The 21,174-nt window shown below is 37.7% G+C and overlaps 2 protein-coding genes across 8 annotated transcripts in view; one reads left to right on the top strand and one right to left on the bottom strand.

The window, feature by feature from the left end:
* Nucleotides 1–17,884, bottom strand: part of dgkh (diacylglycerol kinase, eta) — a 112,749-nt gene extending 94,865 nt beyond the window's left edge. The window contains exons 1-2 of one of the 7 annotated variants that reach the window (XM_051959032.1): nucleotides 17,621–17,884; nucleotides 16,318–16,482 (exon numbers count right to left, since the gene is read on the bottom strand). In XM_051959032.1, coding sequence (XP_051814992.1) covers nucleotides 16,318–16,482; nucleotides 17,621–17,668 — 213 coding nt within the window. In that variant the 5' untranslated portion in view covers nucleotides 17,669–17,884. Of the gene's footprint in view, nucleotides 1–16,317; nucleotides 16,894–17,620 lie in introns of those variants that run through there. The other 6 variants (XM_051959023.1, XM_051959027.1, XM_051959026.1 and 3 more) reach the window with 6 other exon arrangements.
* Nucleotides 17,885–19,894: 2,010 nt separating this feature from the next.
* vwa8 (von Willebrand factor A domain containing 8) overlaps nucleotides 19,895–21,174 on the top strand; it is a 158,199-nt gene continuing 156,919 nt past the window's right edge. Inside the window, 1 exon segment of the mRNA XM_051959410.1 lies at nucleotides 19,895–20,191. Within this exon segment, the coding sequence (XP_051815370.1) occupies nucleotides 20,053–20,191 (139 nt within the window). The 5' untranslated portion in view covers nucleotides 19,895–20,052.

The raw sequence follows: 21,174 nt of genomic DNA, 5'->3' as shown, positions 1-21,174 counted from the left end.
AGCTGACATCCTGCCCACCAGCTGTGTCAACTTAAACACAGAAAACACTGCAGCACAATCACACACACTACACACACACACTATACACACATTATACACACACTCCGGTATGTCACACTGCAAGAAGTTGCATACAGGACTGTACATCACACAGATTATTACTTATGATGAATCTGTTGCAGCTGAAACTTCCGTCGGTTCACCCAAACCACAAAAACAAATTAAAATATTTTCCTCTAGTGCGGCATTAAGAGCTTGAAGCATCTTCTTCTATGATTTCTGCCTTCATTGCTGCAAATAAAGTTAATAAACACTAAAAAAAAAAACTGCAACTGCAAGATAAAGAAAAAACCAATTTTCTGATTCAGATACACTTTTTAAGTTGCAAATATTATTCATTTGAGTTTGGTTGACACAGTAATGTTGCATGAACTCAATATTTTGTCTAATTTCAACTCAAATTTCTGCATTAGTTGGATAAAAACTAAAATCAAATTGTGGGAACTTAATGAAAATGCTTTGATTTTATACACTTAATTTATTTTTTACTTGATGACACTATTGGCACACAAATAAAGCATTTGCTGTTACTGAAATGTTATAAAAATCACATTTCAAGGGTTGATTACTACAAAAAAAGACATTTTCCTGTGAGAGTGTCTGAACTGCAGTATTATTTATAGGTGTAACAGCTCTGAGATCTCTTTCTTTAGAATTTCTGCTTTATTATTGCATATATAAAGTTTTTTTTTTTTTTTAAAAAAAACAACATTTAAAATGATAAAATGCAACACACAAAATCTAACTTTCTTCTTTAGAGAAACCTTTTAAGTTGCAAAACAATATTTATTTGAGCTTCATTGATAAAATAATATTGCAAGAACTCATTATTGTGTCTAATTTCAACTCAAATTTCTTTATTAGCTGAAAAAAAATTCAAATTCAAGTTGTGGTAACTTGTTAAAATTAGTTTGATTTTCTTGAAGTTCAGGATTTCAGCACCTTTCAAACTTAATTCCTTGAACTCAGTTCAGTCTGTTGTTTGAACATAATTCTCACAAAAGCTGCCAAACTTCAAAAAGACTGATGTAAACTTTATTTTTTACTTCATTACATACATTATTGCCACATAAATTATACATTGCTTACACAGAGCAGAGAGGAGAGAAGTATTCAAACAAATTAGAAATGTAAATACCTAAATATACCTTTAGTATTTAGAGTCACGGTGCTTTTTTCCACTATTGCTAACACCTGTGGACACTTGAAAAATGCTATATAATTTGATTTCAAGTTTTTTCAGTTCATATATCATATAAGATAAATAATTCAACTTTCTTTTTTTTTTTTAACTTTAAGGCATTCTAACTGCACAGACGACATTTCTAGTTCTGTCTACTTCTAGTCCTGGTTGTTCTGTTTCCATGGAGGTGCAGGACTTTACATTGCTGTGAAAAATGAGGCCATAAACTGCTAAGAGGTTTAAAACAAGCCTAACAGAGACAGAATTCAGGGAGGTCGGTATTAAAAATGTCTCTTTATTTTGACAGAAACGGTGACTGAGCAGGAAAAAAAACACAACAGGATAAGGACTCACTGAGTTCTCAGAAGCAGCCGTCTACCTACGTTAATTCCCTGCTTCCCTTTGCGTAGGTTTAAGGCCTGAAGACTGAATTCCTGCAGTAGATTAAGGTGAAATACCTCAAAGCCGACTGCCGTATAAGGCCTGAGTGGCTCGCCAGCGACCACAATCGAAGCGGGACTCAAAGTCATGAAGTCATTTCCTCATTTAGAGGTGTTGGGCTAACACTGGAGGTCTATCGAAGGCATTCAGGGATCTCCCAGCTCGTTTAGACAGAACAATGCAGTCCAAGATCACTTAAATGTCAAATGAGTCAAAACTGTAAAACCTGAAAGTAACTGCATCACTTTTGGGTTGCACAGCAGGGTACTTCCTGTTATGCAGAAATAAAAACAACCTATTTAGATTCACTATATTAGAATATGCAGGCACCACAGTACGAGTTTAATGCAGTAGAAGTCAGTAAACCTCATTCAGGATCTTATTTTTTTTTTATATAAAGTTGAAGGATACTAATTTTCTGAAGAGACGTTCTGCCATTTTTGTTGTTTGAGGGGTCGTGTTGTCCTACGTTTGTCTATAAAACACCCCAAAGGTGTTTTTTGTATTAAAATCAAGTGACATACTTCATTGTCCTTAGAAACTTGTGTGTTTTTGTGTTTTGGATGGTTCTCAAGCTGGAATATTCCTCTTCTATCAATCTTCTGCAGACTAGGAATCACCTTGTCACTAGTATTTTGATTTATCGAAATCTTTTGCACTCATGTAGCCCCTTATCATCATACTTCCACCTCCATGCTTCACTGTCAGGACAATGCATCCACTGTGGTAGTCCTGCAGGTTCACACTAAACATGCTGGACTCCATCTGAGCGGAACAAACACGTCTTTCAGTTTTGCGCCACACAGCGAGCAAAGGTGTTCTTTTTTTTATTTTTTGTTTTTGGTTTGGTTTGTTTTTGGTGTACCCACAGACATTCTTCTATAAATGTCATCTCCCAAACACCTTTTGCACTTGTGTAGCCCCACATGGTCACACTGACACCTCTGTGCTTCACTGTCAGCTCTATGCATCCACTGTGGGTTCCTGCAGGTTCACATCCAACAAGCTGGACTCCATCTGAGCCCAACAAATATATCTTGGTGTCATCTGACCAAACAATAGGCTCCAAATACTTGCATGTTCTTCAGCATTTGGTGTTTTTGGGCCAATCAAAATCAAGGATTTTTGGTTTGAATACCGTCCATAAAGGTAGAAGTTCTTTACGACATCAGCGTCACCGGCTGATGCTAACATAAACTGGACTTATATCATATCATCATCTTAAACCATGGTAAAATCTGCACAACAATTCTTTGCACTGCTGGCATTTTGCACTTTTACAGTTACATTTAACCTGCATTTATTTAGCCTGATGCCATTTATAACATAGTAATACTGTATTTATTCAGTTTAAATTCTTCATTCTTGTATATATGGTACATATTACTGTTATTATAATTGTTGTTATTACTACACATATGGTTAGTGCTGCTTTGAAAGGTGTTGCTGCTGTAACACTGGAAATTTCCCCTGACATGGGGAGCAATAAAGGATTATCTTATCTTATTACATAATGTTCTTCATTATACTTCTATGCTATCACAGAAACTCCCATTTCCATTGATAACCATTGTGCCTAATGTGAAATAGTTTGTTTTTCAGAGCTAGATTGTCAGAGTAGTTCACTGTCCATGGAGTTGTTTAAGGACCACCACTGGAGCCATGATTAGTGGCACTATGGCTCATTTTAGACCTCCTGATTACTGCTGCAGCTGCGTTTCCACAGATTTTTTCCTGTTGATTCCAGTATCTTTACTACTTAATCAGATTTTTCCAGTTCATCTGCCAATTCTTTTCCATGTGGAGCCATGATGAAGACATAGACACAGCCCACAGGTTAAAAACTGAGAAAGTTCTGCTCTTTAGGGCTCATTTTAGAATCCTTTTAATGTGGTTTTGCTGACTGAAATCACACGTTGAGTCAGTTTAGCTGAAGATAGTAGTGTGTCAGTGATCACCAGTGTGTTTACTTTTGTTGCATTAGGATTCTAGAGTTTCTTTATTTACACACGTGGACAAAATTGTTGGTACCCTTCAGTTAAAGAAGGAAAAACCCACAATTCTCACTGAAATCACTTGAAACTCACAAAAGTAACAATAAATAAAAATTTATTGAAAATTAAATAATCAAAAACAGCCATTACTTTTGAATTGTTGATTAACATAATTATTTAAAAAAACAAACTAATGAAACAGGCCTGGACAAAAATGACGGTACCTCTATAAAAGATTGAAAACTATTTGACCAGAGTGACATGATTAACTCAGGTGTGTCATTTAATTGACATCACAGATGTTTCCAAACTCATAATCAGTCAGTCTGCCTATTTAAAGGGAGACAAGTAGTCACCCTGCTGTTTGGTGAAAAGGTGTGTACCACACTGAACATGGACAACAGAAAGCGAAGGAGAGAATTGTCCCAGGACATCCGAAAAAAAATTATAGACAAACATCTTAAAGGTAAAGGCTATAAGACCATCTCTAAACAGCTTGAAGTTCCTGTGACAACAGTGGCTCATATTATTCAGAAGTTCAAGACCCACGGAACAGTAGCCAACCTCCCTGGACGTGGCCGCAAGAGGAAAATTGATGACAAATTGAAGAGACGGATCGTTGGAATTGTATCCAAAGAGCCCAGAGCAACCTCCAAAGAAATTAAAGGTGAACTCCAAGGCCAAGGTACATCAGTGTCAGATCGCACCATTCGTCGTTGTTTGAGCCAAAGTGGACTTCATGGGAGACGACCAAGGAGGACACCACTGCTGAAAAAAACTCATAAAAAAGCCAGACTGGAATTTGCAAAAATGCATGTTGACAAGCCACAAAGCTTCTGGGAGAATGTCCTTTGGACAGATGAGACCAAACTGGAGCTTTTTGGTAAGGCACATCAACTCTATGTTCATAGACTCAAAAACCAAGCATACGAAGAAAAGAACACTGTCCCTACGGTGAAACATGGAGGAGGCTCAGTAATGTTTTGGGGCTGCTTTGCTGCATCTGGCACAGGGTGTCTTGAAAGTGTGCAAGGTACGATGAAATCTGAAGACTATCAAGGCATTCTGGAGAGAAATGTGCTGCCTAGTGTCAGAAAGCTTGGTCTCAGTCGCAGGTCATGGGTCTTCCAACAGGACAACGATCCAAAACACACAGCCAAAAACACCCAAGAATGGCTGAGAGAAAAGCGTTGGACTATTCTAAAGTGGCCTTCTATGAGCCCAGATCTGAATCCCATTGAACATATGTGGAAGGAGCTGAAACATGCCATTTGGAGAAGACACCCATCAAACCTGAGACAACTGGAGCTGTTTGCTCATGAGGAGTGGGCCAAAATACCTGTTGACAGCTGCAGAACGCTCATTGACAAATACAGAAATCGTTTAATTGCAGTGATTGCCTCAAAAGGTTGTGCAACAAAATATTAAGTTATGGGTACCATCATTTTTGTCCAGCCCTATTTCATTAGTTTGTTTTTTTTAAATAATTATGTTAATCAACAATTCAAAAGTGATGGCTGATTTTGATTATTTAATTTTCAATAAATTTTTATTTATTGTTACTTTTGTGAGTTTCAAGTGATTTCAGTGAGAATTGTGGGTTTTTCCTTCTTTAACTGAGGGGTACCAACAATTTTGTCCACGTGTGTATCTGAAGTCTAGCATATGTAACTTGAAGTTCACCAAGAGGATAAAGTGTCTATCTAGCTATCTAAAGTGTGTTTTTGATCGTTCTTGTGAGCAAAAACTCTGAAATATTGCAGTTATTTATGTTTTGTGGCCCTCTTCACATGCAAACATTCGATGCAAAGTGTCCTTTTATTGAAACTTTTAAAGTCTCCGGAGTGAAAACTTTAATTTTGTGCGCCCTGCCAGAGCAGCAGAAGTCACTTTGCTCCAGTTGGACGTTCTATTTTCTGTTTTGTTCCTCCTTGGCCTCCATAGTTCCTTTCCTTGTCTTCATCTCCTTCCTGTTGCCAAGTAGGCCAGAAGTGATCTATAAATAGTCGCTGCACTCGCCTCGGCGCTCAGCTCCTCTCTGCTGCTAAACACTGAGGCCGAGCGGCTGCCAGAAGAGGAATGAGTAACCTGAGCGCCGTGGGCCTTCTACACCCACACCGCCTGGCCACCGACCGGGCGACACACACTCCAAACACCACACACACATGCTTATACAATGGACAAAAGGCAACGGCGGTTCAAATGAATCCAGCAGCTGTGGTTGGTGGATAAGAGCCGGAGTTCCCTGGAAAGGCTAAATGAAGCGAGCAGAGCGGAGCAACGTCCTGCCTTTGACAATACCCAGACGACGCTTGGTCCAACAGCTAGTTCACGACCATTTATGAGCCGAAGCTAACCACAGTCAACAATCCATTATATAATGGTACAGCCGAGCCTCGCTTAACTTAAAGCCCCACAGCGCCGCGTCCTAAACCAATTACTGCTCCCTCCTGGGCCTCGCTGAGCTTTCTGTCTAATTAATCTGATAAAAACGCTCCACTTTCCACCTCCATCTCTGGTTAGTTTAATTGTGCTTTAATGCAACGAGCCAAGGTTAAAGATTTTTAAAGGTAAAAGCCTTTAGAGAGGAGCAGAATGGTGGATCTCTTAGTGGTCATCTTGTGTCTCATTTTGGTGTAGTGTCTCAGCTGTCTTTTTGCATTTTATTCTCGTCATTTTTCATCTAAGTTAGGGAACTTTGTGTCTAATTGTGGTCATTTTGTGTCTCATTTTGGTTATTCTGCTTCTTCATGGCAATCTTTCTTCTAGTTTGGGGAATTCTACATGTCTGCAGTCAATTTGTGTGTCATTTTGGTAGTTTCTGTATTCTTTGGGGTAAATATTTATCTAATTTTGGGAGCTTTGTGTCTTGCTTTGGTTATTTTAAATCTCTTTGAGGCCATTTTGAGCATTTTGTGTCTCATTTTGGTGGTTTTGCGTCTCCACAGTCATTTTTTTATGTAATTTGTGGTCATTTTGTGTTTCATTTTTGGTAGTTTTAACACTCTTTCGGGTAAAATTTCATCTAATTTTGGAATTTTCAGCCTTCTTTTGGTTGACTTTTGTCTTTTTGATCTTTTTGACCAATTACTTTGCTTATTTTAAGTCTCTTCGAGGCCATTTTGTGCAATTTGTGTCTCATTTTGGTTGTTTAGTGTCTGTTTTCTTATGCATTTTATTTTGGTCATTCATAATGTAATTTGGGGAGTTTTGTGTCTAATTGTCGTCATTTTATGTCTTGCTTTAGTCATTTTACATCTCATGTTGGTAGTTTTGGCATTGTTTGGGGGTAAACGTTCATCCAATTTGGGGACGTTTTTGTCATACTTTGGTCAATTTAAATCTCTTTGAGGTCATTTTGTGCAATCTGTGTCTCATTTTGGTTTAGTGTCTGTTGTCTTTTTGCATTTTATTTTGGTCATTTACAATCTAATTTGGGGAATTTTGTGTCAAATTTTGGTTCTTTGGTGTCTTGTTTTAGGCATTTTGTGTCTCATTATGGCTGTTTTGCATTTCTGTGGTCATTTCTGCATCTGTTTATTGTCAATTTCTGTCATTTGGCAGTTTTTGTATTCTTTGGGGGTAAATTTTCATCTAATTTTGGGAACTTTGTGTCTTACTTCAGGTATTTTAAATCTCTTTGAGGGGATTTTGGTCATTTGGTGTCTCATTTTGGTCGTTTTGCATTTCCATTGTCATTTTTCTTCTAATTTTGGGCATTTTGCGTCTCTTTGAAGTCAATATGTATCTCATGTTAGTAGTTTTTGCATTCTATTTTGGTAAATTTTCATCAAATTTTGGTAGCTTTGTCTAAGTGTGATCATTTCTGCATCTCTGTGGTCTTTTTTGACATTTTGTGTCTCTTTTCAGGTCATTTGTGTCTCATTTTAATTGTTTTGCATCTCTCAGGTCATTTTTCATCTAATTTGGGGCATTATACGGTCTTATTTTTAGACATTTTGTATCTCTGTGGTCAAATTGTGTCTTATTTGGTATTTTTCCATCTTTTTTCTGCAATTGTGTATTTAATTTCCGTTGTTGTTCTTTCCCTGTGGTCTTTTTGGCCATTTGCTGTTCCTCTTTAGGCATTTTGTGTCTAACTGTGGTCATTTTGAGTCTTGTTTTGGTAATTTTTGCATCTTATTTGGTCTAACTATGGTCAGTTTGAGATTTATTCTGCGCATTTGCAACTCTTTGAGGTCATTTTGGGTATCCTGCTGTCTCATTTTGGGGCATTTTGCATCTCTTTGTGTCTCATTTTTTCGTCTCTGTTGTCTATTTGCATTTCATTTTGGTCATTTTGCACTTCATTTGATGATTTTGTGTTTGATTTAAGAATATTTTCTGGTTTCTTTGCTCCTCTGTGACAGTACATTTAGAGAAAACAAGACATTTGCCATCACTGTTTTCTGGCATGGTGGAGACCAAACAGCTAAAAGAGACAATAGCTTACAAAACCATTACAGAAACACACATTTGCACACATTCTTGAGGAAAACACAGCAAAAAGAAAAAAAACTGAAGAACAATCTCTCGCCAGCAGAAAAGCTTTCCCTGTTGGGCAATTTCACCTCATGACTGATAAGAGTAAACTGCTGCGATTGTAATTGGACGGCCCATAAAGGAGGCTGTTTCCTTGTCTGTGCTGGGTCTTGGTGGATGCAGAGAGAAGCTGACTGTCATACATCCATTACAGAATCATTTATCAGTGCTGAGTAAAGCCGGCGAGCATCTGCGGGCGGAACAATGGAGTCTTTTAGAAACTCTGCATTTCTTCTCCACCTCCATGTTGTCCTCTGTTCTGGCTGTAATTGTAACTCTGTCCTCCCTCCGACTCCCACCACACGCTAAGATTTCACCAGTGACGGGAAAATTACCGTCTCGCTGCCGGGGAAACGGTGATTTGTGTGTCTGTGATCTGCTTTGTGCCACTGGACCACATGTATGGGCGGTTGCACATGTGTCAGGAGATGCTAAGGGATGTTGTTGAGGCCCGCAATTTACACACATTTACTCCAGGAGCTTCGGCCTCAGCTTTGCATCGCTTCGGAGCTACGTAATTATGTGCAGTCGCTATTTCTGCACGTGGGAGTGTTGAGGGATGCAAGCTGACTGAAACTTTTATCTCCGGCATCGAGTTCCTTACAACCTTTCATCATGTCTTTACTTAAACTGTTAAACACACAATTGAGCAGAAAGCCTTCCTGAAAAGAAACAGGAGGAGTTTCTTTTTCTCCGTTTTCTTAATATGTGGAACAGGACAGATTTGAGAGGCTAAAAAAACACTTCAAGCAACATTAATATATTGTTTCTCCATAACTATTATCAAAAACAAAACTAGTTTAACCCTCTGAACTCTGAGCAGTTTCTGAGTGGCATTTGTTTTTCCTCCTGTCACATTTTTCCTCACTGTGGGCTCATTTTTCACTGCAATATAAAGTCCAGCACCTCTATGGAAACAGAACAAAAATGAATAGAATTGTGCAATATGACGCAGTTAGAAATCATTTTTTAAAAAGCTGAATTTTTGAGTACTTTTTTGCAAATATTGAAAAAGAATTGGACTCAACATGTCCACCATTTTCCAGCAAGTGTTACCAGCAAAGAAACATGTAATTTAGATTCTCCACTGTGTAGATATTTTACAGTTTACATATTTACTTTGCTTCTAAACCCATTTCCTCTCTGCTTTGTTTAAACACAGCCTGCAGTTCAGCCAAACAAATCCTGAAATTTTGTGATGCCACTTTTGGTCACACCTGAGTCAAACATAGCTTTCTAGTTGCAATAAATATTGCAGAATTTAATGTTTTTTACAGAATCTGCCTAGAATGAGCAGTTTATTTTTGACATTTTTTTTTAGCAAAACACATAAAATAATGCAATTTTGATGAAGTATCACGATTTAATCTCATATTTGGTTACTAAACTGTCTGAAAGTTAAAAATCGGACAATACTCTGCGTTCTTACAGTCACCAGCTCTCATAAATGGTGTAACATCACTTACAGTTCAGTCGAAAAGTTCCTGAATTTTTGTCACATGTCTGTTGGTCACAGCTGAGTCACCAAAAGATTCACAGCTGAACTGAACAGAGCAGAGTTTGAGTCTTTTAACAGAATCTGGTTTGATTCTTTTAATGAAACATGCAGAATAAAGCGGTTTTAGCTGAAGTATCACAATTTTAAGCTTAGATTTGTTTAAGTTTCCCGACAGAAGCACATACTACAGATGAGCAGTTCAAGGACCATGGGAAAGGTGACAATCCAATGAATCCTTCTGTTTTTACAGCTTCTTGCTCTGATAAATGGTGTCAGTTTTGGTGATGATTCTCTGCAAACAACAAGCCTGTTGTGTCGATTATACATAAATTAATAGGCTGTTTCGAGTAATATTTTGATGTAATTTAAAAAGAAATGTGCAAATGTGACATATCTCAGCCCCGAAATCACTGAAAAATTAAGTCCTTAAAGGAAAACAAAGTTTTTAAGTTGATTTTACATTTAAGAAAATGGGCTGTTTCTATTAGAATTTCTACATAATTTAAAAAGAAATGTGTAAATGTGACACATCTCAGGCCTGAACACTGGATCTGAGCCAATTTTTTCTATTTTTTCTATGTTTGGGTTTTACAGGGTTAAACCTGCGAGCAGATTGTGGGGTTCTGAGAGTTAAACAGACAAAAAGTAAAGCAAGAAGGCGACATTTGGTGAAGCCTCTCTTGCTAAAAGACACTATAATTGTGTTTAAAGGAGCCTAATATTTTCCTCAAAAATCGGAAAAACAGCTCAAACAGCTGGAAAAGACGAGCTGGATCTGATTGAGATGATTGGCATAAACCTGTTGATAATTTATCCACAAGGAAAGAAATGCTGGCTGTACATAATACAGATATTTTACCATCTATCTTTTAAAAGTGTATTTCCATGCTTATCTTCACTGTAAGTAAACACAACCTGTAGTTCAGCCAAAAAGCCAGCAAAGAAAAAATACTGCACCTAATACCCATGTAAACACTAAATCTGACCATTTCTCTCTGGTGGGACTAAATATCTAGTTTCTGCACATGTTTGTTCCACTCTTAAGCTTTGTTAAAACAACTCCGTCCCTCCAGTCTTCCTCTTGTTTAGAGATTTGCAGGATGAATCATGTGTTGCTCTTTTCTTCTTTTAATGCTGTTTAACTTCACATCCATCTGCAGTTATTGTATGTAAGTTATTCTTTATTTTCACTACTGGGATGCTCTTATTTATAGTAACTGTCAAATTGTTAAAATTGATGCTTTTTAAGGTTTAATTTGTCCCATTTCTTGATGTTTTATTTATATAGTTGTCTCATATAGTTCATTTTTCAAACTTTTCATCATTGTTGAACTCTATTTCCTCCTGATATCATGTTGTTTTCTTCTTTTATTGCAATTTAATCTCACATCTGTGTGCAGTTCTTGCATGTGCATCTGTAAGTCTGAAAATAAAGGTTGTTCTTCGGCGTGTTGTGACTGGATTTCCTGAATTTTCAAACCCAAACGCAAACACACTCCCAGAGTATCTGAGCAGCATATGTGGCCCTTCAGCCGAACCAGCTGTCCTGCAGGCAGCGCTGCCTCCCGCTCCACCAATCAGGGGCCGAGGATGTGGTCGTCCGTGGCAACCGAGCGACCGCGGAGACGGCGGACGGAGAGGGGACGGATGGAGGCGATGTGCCGGCCGAGCGCACACATGCACAGACACACATGTGCGTGCACACACAGGCCGGCGCTGAGCAAACAAGCGGCTGGAACAACACTCAGTGAGTCACATCCATTAGTGAGGCAGGAAAAAACCCACTGACCCACACAGCAGCAAGTCCCAGACCTGATACGATTACAGCACGAGTGTTTTACACCACGGTGACGGCAGATAACTCCACAGTGTGCATATATAAAAATATAAATCCACAGTTTGGGCTATCTGCCAGTCAGTGCATTTAAATCTCTTCATCACATCAGACTGACAGAGAATCAACTTTATCCACTGTTTGAAAAACTCCCGCTGCAACTTTCAGACTCGACAGGTGAGTAAAGGACGATCACAGGCCACGATAAACAGTCCGTCAAGAAGCTTCAACAAACGTCAGGTGATGAGAGACACACAGCAGCTCTGTTTACTCCCACTGTGTTTTATATCTGCGGTTAGTAGGAATCTGGACCGACGACAACATCATAACAGCACAGAGTGAAGCCACTGACAATAAAACACACGGTGAAAAATAACGTCTGGCAGCAAAGATGCTAGAAAAATGTCAGATAAAAACAACAAAATATTCTAAAGTTCAAAAAATAATAAAAAAAAGATTCCTACAGCAACTTATTCTGAAAGAATACATTTGTCTATCTGTTAAATGAAAGGGCACATTTTGAAATCACTAATATACAAGCTTTTTCTTTCAAACACTAGCAAATATCTGAAGAATGATAATGTTTTTTTTTTTTGGTGATTTAAATTCAGTAAAAATATTGTAATTTTTCAGTCAAATGCAAAGAAGGAACTACCATTTATACATGATGTATTTACAGTTTTGTCTTGGTTTTGTCAAAAGAGGAAAAAAATTGCAAAATCACAGTTAAAAATTTTTTTTTTGATTCCCTGATTTGAATAAAACAAAAATACTGTAATTTTTACAGTCCAGAATTATAAAAGAAGAAACAATTGTTTATTTTAAATATATAAATAGATATTGTTGTGGACCTTGTTTACAATTTTGTCTATTTTTTTTTGACAGTCAATGTGTAAATGAATTATTTCTGTGATTTTACTAGATTCTTTGAAATAGCAGCATTGTTTCTGATTTAAATAAAAACAAATGCTGTCATTTTACAGTCCAATGTTAAAAAAGAAGAAACAATCAATTATTGTTTTATTTAAAAAATTATTTTGTTTTCTTGTGGACATTATTTACTTTTTTCTAAAATGTGTAAATTATTTTTTCTGTGATTTACTAAATATCTGTATTTTAACAAAACAGGAAAAATCTGCAAAAAGACAGTTAAACACAAAATTTTCTTTTTAATAGCAGCAATCCTTTCTCTTGATTTAAATACAGCAAAAAAAACTGTCATTTAACAGTTCAATGTTGTAAAAGAAGAAGCAACCATTCATTTTAAAAAAATACAGACTGTTGTTGTGTTTTGTTGTGTGTGTTTTTTTACAGTCAATGTCTAAATGAACACTTTTTTCTATGATTTCTGCAATTTAATAAAACAGGAAAAATCAGCAAAATAACAGCAAATAAATGTAAAATAACATTTTTTTGCTTATTTAAAAACATTAAAACTAGAGCAAATTTACAGTCAAATGTTGTAAAATAAGATTTATATGTATTATTTATATGTATTTGTTGACTAAAAATACAGAATTTCTGATGTGGACATGATTTTTTGGATTGTTTTTAATGGATAAGATGTAAATGTATAGATTTTTCTGTGATTTTACTAAACACTACCTATAATTGAACAAAACATGGAAAATTTATAAAATAACTGTAAATTGATTTTTAAAAATTACATTTAAAAAAGTTTTTTTTATTTTTAACAGTGTGAAAACATTTTTGTTTGATCTTCTCATATTGACTGATTTATCATTTTTCTGTTGCATCTTATTAGCCTGAATAGCTAAAAAGTCAACTTATGATTGATTTCTGTCATTTTAAAAACTTTTTGAGAAAAAAAACGGAGTAGCTGCTGAGCTGATAAACACATCCTCTGGACTGCACTTCACCTCCTGGTTGGACTGTTTGCAATAGAAACGTACATCCAGACGTCTCTAAATGTCCCCCCATGCTGAATAATGCAGGTGGGGTGGAGCACGGCAGTCAATAATTAAGTGGATCCATCGGTGTTGGAGGACGACACTCGTCCACGGTGTAAATGATAAGGTGTCCGAGCTAAGGATCAGCTCAGCGTCCTCTTACTGAGTGCTGCACGTCAGGAACCAGCATCATTTACCAGCGTTTTAATTCTGAAACATCATTTATTATTCAAGATTATTTAGGCTCCTTTGAGTTTTCATCTGCTGTCTGTTCAGTCTGACTTTACTTGTTGCATGAAGAGACGACAAGCTGTTGATGTGTGTGCTTTTATTGTGAAATTCAAAGCCAAACTACACTGTGAGTAAAAGAACAAGTCTAAATGCTCAGATTTTCTGTTTTCTTTCCTCCTCTGTGACAGTAAACTGAATACCTTTAGACAAATTTGTCTAAAATGATTCAGATGTTGTTCAGAATATCTTGAAAAGTGTCCAAAATGTCCAAATTTTGTTCAAAGCAACTCAAAAATTACATAAAATGACAATGAGTCAATTTAAGTAAAATCAATCACCAATTATTTAGTCAATCCGTTTGTCTTTTAATATTTTATTTTTAAAAAAGAGTCTAATTTCTGATGGCAGCTTCTTAAACTTGAATATTTTCTGTTTTCTGTCCTCCTCTGTGATGGTAAACTAAATATTTTCGTACATTTTTAACCCATTTCTACATTTTATCGAGCAGACAACTGGATCCAGAACGATACAACATGATTTCTGGGGAGTAAAAAGTTCTAATATGTTGGCCAATATTCTTTATCCATACAGTAAGTTGGAGTTTCATCAAAAATAAAAGTAATGGGGGCCATTCTTCACTAATTTTCAAAGCAAGACACCAATTTACTCCGCACCACCATCTGCTCAGCTACATGTGCTACAGGCAGAGTGTTTCTAACATGATGATCTGAGCGATATAGAACCCATTTTAAATCTCTTCTTCAGACTCACTGTTGTTGTCTGACTTTATGGTATTTGTTGCGACTATTCTATCATGTTATATTACATGTTTTGGATCTTATTTACTCATTTCAAAACATTTTTATCTGTCTAATTTGATACTTGTATTGTCATAAAGCACAGTTTAATTCTGTAAAAAACTTTACAAATAATGGCATTTTAAAATGTATTTCAGCTGTACTTACAGTAAAGCACCAGTAAAGACAGTTTATTTAAGTGGATTGTATTAAAATGAATTTACATTTTGTCAAAAGTGTGTCTGTGGTTCATGTTTCTTCAAAATTTTCTGCTGCAACTCAACCGCAATAAATGGAATTACAGTGTAAAGAAAATGGGGAAAAAATGCCAAAATCATGTCATATTTTTAAAATTCCGGTACTTAAGTTGGAAAACTTGGAGACTTTAGGTTGACTTTACTAAGCTTGAAAGTTGAGCAACGTGTATTTAATAGGACTCAACTGATTTATTTCACTTTAACTGGTGGCATTAATATTACTTGTTGCTTTAATTTGGACAAACTCTGAAGCGATTCACTGAAGTTGCTCCAATAATTGTCTCTTTTCAGAGCATGTATTGATGTGATGCCATTTCTACATGATCCTACTATCAGTTTCCTCATTATGTCCTGTAAAATAACAAAAAAACTTCCTCACATTGGGCAACATACACTATCGTTCAAAAGTTTGGGGTCGCCCACACAATTCCATACTTTCCATGAAAACTCACACTTTTATTCATGTTCTAACATAACTGCACAAGGGTTTTCTAATCATCAATGAGCCTTTCAACACCATTAGCTAACACAATGTAGCATTAGAACACAGGAGTGATGGTTGCTGGAAATGTTCCTCTGTACCCCTATGGAGATATTCCATTAAAAATTCCAGCTAGAATAGTCATTTACCACATTAACAATGTCTAGACTGGATTTCTGATTCATTTAATGTTATTTTCATTGGAAAAAAAATAGATTTTCTTTCAAAAATAAGGACATTTCTAAGTGACCTCAAAGTTTTTAATGGTAGTGAATATACTGAACGATCTGTAATATGCTAATAACCTATCGATCAGTCTCCACAATCAAGTAATCAGGGAATTAATCATTTTAAAATGAAATAAAACAGATACAGTTTGAACTTATTATCAGCAGGTTTAAGCAAGTTTTAGTGAAATTTCAATTTCCACTCTCGTCTTGCATCTTTCTGAAGTCAAAAGCATAATTTAATGTGCTTCAGATGTTATTACACTTTAAAAACACACAGTTTGGACTCAGCAACAAAATATTGCATCAGTTTGTGTGAATCTTTCCGAGTTTTGACAACTTCTAATGAAATTACGTTCAACCAGCAACCTACATTAAGTTTGTGGAATTAGCTTTTCCTCTAATAACCAGTGGTAAACCTCATTAGCAGCTTTAACCATTCATTCAGGCTCATTTAGAAGAAAAATGTGGTTATCGAGTCAATTTCATTAAGTCACCTCAACTTAAATTTAGCTTTAAATCAAGTAATGCGGATATTTGAGTTGAAATCGGATACAAAATTAAGTTGATGCAACTCATGAAGATAAGATTTGCTACTTTAAATCAGTTAATTTGCGGTTTTTTTCGTCAGGAAATGGTCATTTAAAGTGTAGAAGACTGGCATAGGTGAGCTGTGCGTCCAAACGGCAGGTAGGTTAGATAAACACAGCACAAACACAGAAAACCAGAGTGTTTCCAGCAACAGTTCATGTTGTACAAAGAGAGTCTGAATCAACAAAGCAGCAGCTGCCACACAAACAACATCTGACCGTCCACCAGCCACATCCAGCCCAGACATCCACTCACTCTCTGCGGCTCTTACCTTGCTCCGGATCTGCCCTGAGGTGGACACTTTGCGGATGAGTTTCTGGGGGCCCTCCTGCTCCGCCTCGCTGTCGGAGGACTCGTCCGCAGCCCCGGAGCCGGACACGGCGCCGACCACATGCGCGTGGATACCAGCCGCGGACGCCGGCCCTTTCTCCGGCTCCTGTCGGGGGGAGGAAGGAGAAAACCATTCGGGGTTAGAAGCTCGGTCCGCCGCGGCTGGAGCCGCCGCCGCTCCCTTCCTCTCCGGGAGACGAGAGCTGCTCAGCGGCTGCGAAGCGTCTCTCCTCGCCGTCATGTCTCGCTGCCTCAACGGTAAACACGGCGCTGTTTTCCGGTGTGCGTGCGTGCGTGTGTGTGTCCTGGTGAGCGCGCAAGGGATGGAGCATGTCTCGGCGCGGTGGGGATGGGCTCCACGGCGGACAAACCCCCTCCCCAAAGTCCCTGGTTATGGCTCCAGCCCTGCGCGGCCAGTCGAGCTACGGACCGCCTCATCCAGTGTGCGCGCCGGTGTCCGTGCCACGGCAGACCCTAGTGGCTGCTTCCCTCCAACATCGAGCAGCGCCACGACAGTCAAATGAGTGCAATCGGACGTTTAATGATTTAATTCAATTCCGTGCGTAAAAAAGATTAAAAACAAGCTGCAACTACCCAAACATACCACAACAAATAAACTTATCCACAAAACATTGCAGTTATTTCACTATAATCGGTTTTGTTTGCCTTTTTACGCATGGACGTGCGTACAGGAGGATATTGGATGAGCTTGAAGTAGATTTGTGTCAACAAACAGGCAAAATGGGACAATTTTCATGGTATGTAAATCCAGCTTTGATTAAGTGAGTTGGTTTAAAAGCGGCACGACAGAGTTAAAAAATTAATTTCCACAGCACGGTGGCTTTGAGAAGGAAATGGGCAGGGTATAATATCTGGAATATAAAAATTTCACGAGAAGCAGAAGAAAAGAACAAGAGAAGATCCATCTTTTCTACTCGAGAATAAACGCAATCGTGTGTTTTTCGAGTCCTTTCGCGCACGTACAGACTCTAATCAGCGCTTTTCTGATTGTTTTACGCAAAAAACAGCACTTGTGAAGACATTACGACGCCTCGCAGCTGCTTTCAGAGCCTCACTCGACTGTACAAATCACAGCAAAAGAGCGGAAAAGACGCGTTACGCACGCAAGCTGCTGTCTCCAAAGCGCACCAACTCGCCAGATTCATGTCTAATTCTTTTCTTTTCTTTTGGAAAACTAAAACAAATACAAGAAAATGAGTCTCCGGTGTTGAGCTTCTACCAACCAGTTCCTCCCAGGCAGGGCTGCGTGTGTAATGGTACACATCCTCCATAATCCCAGATCTGTGCGTCCGCTCCGGGGAGAAAACAAGCGAATCAGGGGAAGGTGGATGAATTCTCAGCCTGCCGCGGTGCCTTCACGCCGCTCACACGCGCACTGAGGAGATAGCACTGTGCAGCTCTCCTCCTCCTCCTCCTCCTCCTCCTCCTCATCTTCCTCCTCCTCCTCCGAGCCCATCGGCGCTCCACGTGATAAATGTCAAACCGGCTCGAAAGCGCTCACGCACGGCTCCTGCACGGTTTGCTGTCACGGACCCACACGAGTTCCAGTGTGTAGGATAAAAAATTGTGTGTGCGCGTACACGTGTGCGTGTGTGAGTGGAATTTGAATTACGTCATCTGTCAGCGTTTCCAAAATTCTTTTTACGCAAGAAAATTATTGCCGGTTTTCCCCAAATTCTCCTCAATGTCTCATTTAAATTGAGTTATTCAGACCACTGTCTCAACACCGAGACCTTTATTCGGCATTATTTGCACTTATGAAGCCAATTCAGTCATTTTTGTGAATGGTCATATAATATTTGAGTAGGTTTTTACGGTAAAACAATAGTTTTTGTTCTTAAAATGTTCTGTAAAGGAGGCTACTAAACTCTAGCTCATGGCTGTGTGGATTTAGAGTACTTCTATTTATTAAAAAAGTCAAATGACACCTTGAATTATCTTTTTAGGCTGGTCTTTATGTCATTTTTATGTAGTTTAATGTAATTTCCCAGTATAAGACCTATTTCTTTCCTTTTATTATGGACTCTTGTATGTTACAGCCTGATGTTTTATTTTTATTTTATTTTATTCTATTTTTAATGCATAGCACCTTGAGTTCTACTATTATCATTACTACTATGGGGCTTCTTCCATTCTGTCTTACTTGTCAAGCCAGAAGACCTCAAAGAAGTGTAAAAACTGGACATATTTATGTTTTGAATGACATTTGAAGACCTGTGACCAATGTGGGCTACACTAACTAAAATAAAAGAGTTAAATATTTAGATATAAAGGTTAGAATCACCACTGCACAATTCATCAAAATGTTATTGAAATCACAATGTATAACATTCAGTTTGCAGGAAGTGCAACTTTTTGTTCAAGCTGCAATATGCACACAAAATAGCACAATGAATGAAGCATTGTGGTGCCTACATTAATGTGAATTATATTCTCCAGACACAAGGAAACATTTATTATGTACAAACCACAGCAAAAATCACATCAATTTTTCTACATTTGTTTCAGCTGGGGCAAAAACAGTGAGAAAAATTATAATTTGCACTAAAATCAAAACTTCTTGTACAATATTTATCAAAAAGCGAATGCAGTATGATCGTAATTACATATCATTCAGCCGTAATCAGAATACAATCATCAACACTTTCTTGTAGAAGATTGTTTTGGGGTTATCATGGCCTAAGGGAGTTGATAAAGGAGCTTATTGTTGCATTAGGTTGGGTAGACTCTAAATATTCATAGCCTACATGTCACACAAACGTACACAAATATCAAAACATGAACCTACAGTGGCACACAATGTCTTTATATTTTTATTAGTGTTCTGTTAGAATTACTTAATAAAAGTAATTTTCTACTATTCATTATTGTATCAGTTTATTTTGAAATCAGGCATGACAATTGCAGTTAAAAACATTTCTGTGGTACTGTTTCCAATGTTTAGGGTGTTTCATATCCTCTTTGGAAACTAGTCAAAATCTAATTTGTTAACAATTGTGCCATATATGAACAGGACATATACATGACTGAAATGCTGTTTCTGTCAGACCTCGGTGCAAACATGCAAGGTACAGGAGAAAAAACAACAACAAAGACACTAAGAAACAAGCAATGCAGTGCAATGAATAGTGCAATAGTGGAGTAAAATACTGACTGGCTGGTGTGCAAGCCCAGAGATATTTACAGATGTAAAAAGCTGTGCAACATATTGCAATTGGTGCAAAATAAGATGCAGTGATAAAACAGGTCGGTCTGATTGTTTTCATCATTCAGCAGTTGGCTGTAGAGGCAAAGTAGTAAAAACTAGATTTACTGGTAGGTTATTATATTTATATAAAAACACTCTGCAGTTATCGTGTGATCTTTAATCTTCAAAATATAATCCATAACAATTAATTCAAGTCATTTTGATGCATCAATAACATTTAAGTCACATTATCTGGGCTGCAGTCTTTGGTTTTTGGGTGCGAGGAACCAAAGTGAAACTCCGGAAGACTTTATCCGCGGACCGCTTCGTCCTGCCCTTATTTTCTTCCGCCTGGAGCAGAAGGAGCTGACTGATGTTATGAAATGGGAACTAAACCGGGGGTCAACAGTTAGCTCCACGAGAAGCGTGTGTTTTTCTGTCATCGGTGTTTTATAAGTAAATGTGAAGATGCACTCCCAGATACTGTGCAGCGGCACCGCGGCGGCCGTGGCTGCCCGGAGGATGCGCCACATTCTGGGTGGTGTTCTGGGGAGAGACGGCTGGATGTGGAGGACTCATGAGGTCAAATTCCTCAACACGTCGTCAGGTAACTCACCTGCTGGACTATGCAACACGCGAGTGGAGAAATAACTCATTTTAAACCGATTTTGTAGGAAATAGCTAACCTCTTGCTGGCTAAAGTTTGGTAGCTGTGGTAATAGCTAGCTAGCTACAGAAATAATTAGCTCATGTCTGTGTAGCTGCTTTGGGGTTTGGGACAAAAAATAACTTTTGTGGTTGTTTAGTGGCAAAATACTAAATATTTGCGCTATTTAAGATTATATAGTCCTTTTAGAAGAAAGAAAACAGTGTTAAAGTGACTTTTAACTGTACACATGCTCTTTAACTAGCAAATAGGTGAAAGGTTAACAGCAGTCATTCAGCTGTGTGAAGTCATTTTACAAGCCAACTTTCCCTAAATAAACTGCAAAACAGGATCTGAGCTTAACAAAAGGAACTCCAGGTCTAACTTTGGGTTTTCAGGGTTCTGACTCCTTTTATACGGATACTGGTCATTTCACTCCCCGGACAACTCACTCCCAAGAAAGTCACTCCCCAGAAAACTCACTCCCCATATGCTTAGGTTACTTACCTATAACTAGCTGAAATCCATGAATGATGTCCTTTTACAGTGAAAGCTGAAATACCCTAACCCTAACCGGGGAGTGAGTTGACCAGGTACCTTTTATACACTGCGTATATCACCATGGAAACGAGTGCTGAACACTATATACACAATACAAAAAAGAAGCATTGCAGTTAGCAAAAGATGAATTTTATTAATAGTAATAACTTTAAATGTGCAACACATTTGAAAACACATTAAAAAAGTTCTTTACAATAAGACAAATGTCAGATTAGAAAAATAAGATCACAAACATGAAGCAAAAACAACGTAAACAGGACTAAACACAGCAGTTAAGACCCTGTAGTGGTATTTAATGTGTATTTCTACTTGTGTAATTTACATATTAGGGATTAATCAAATAAATATGATATAGATATTGTAGCAAAAACAGTTTTTTTAAT

The sequence above is a fragment of the Acanthochromis polyacanthus genome, chromosome 14 (assembly GCF_021347895.1).
Source record: "Acanthochromis polyacanthus isolate Apoly-LR-REF ecotype Palm Island chromosome 14, KAUST_Apoly_ChrSc, whole genome shotgun sequence".
NCBI classification, from domain to species: Eukaryota; Metazoa; Chordata; class Actinopteri; family Pomacentridae; genus Acanthochromis; species Acanthochromis polyacanthus.
Note: the sequence above shows the minus strand (reverse complement) of the source record. Positions and strands in the feature narration are given on the sequence as shown.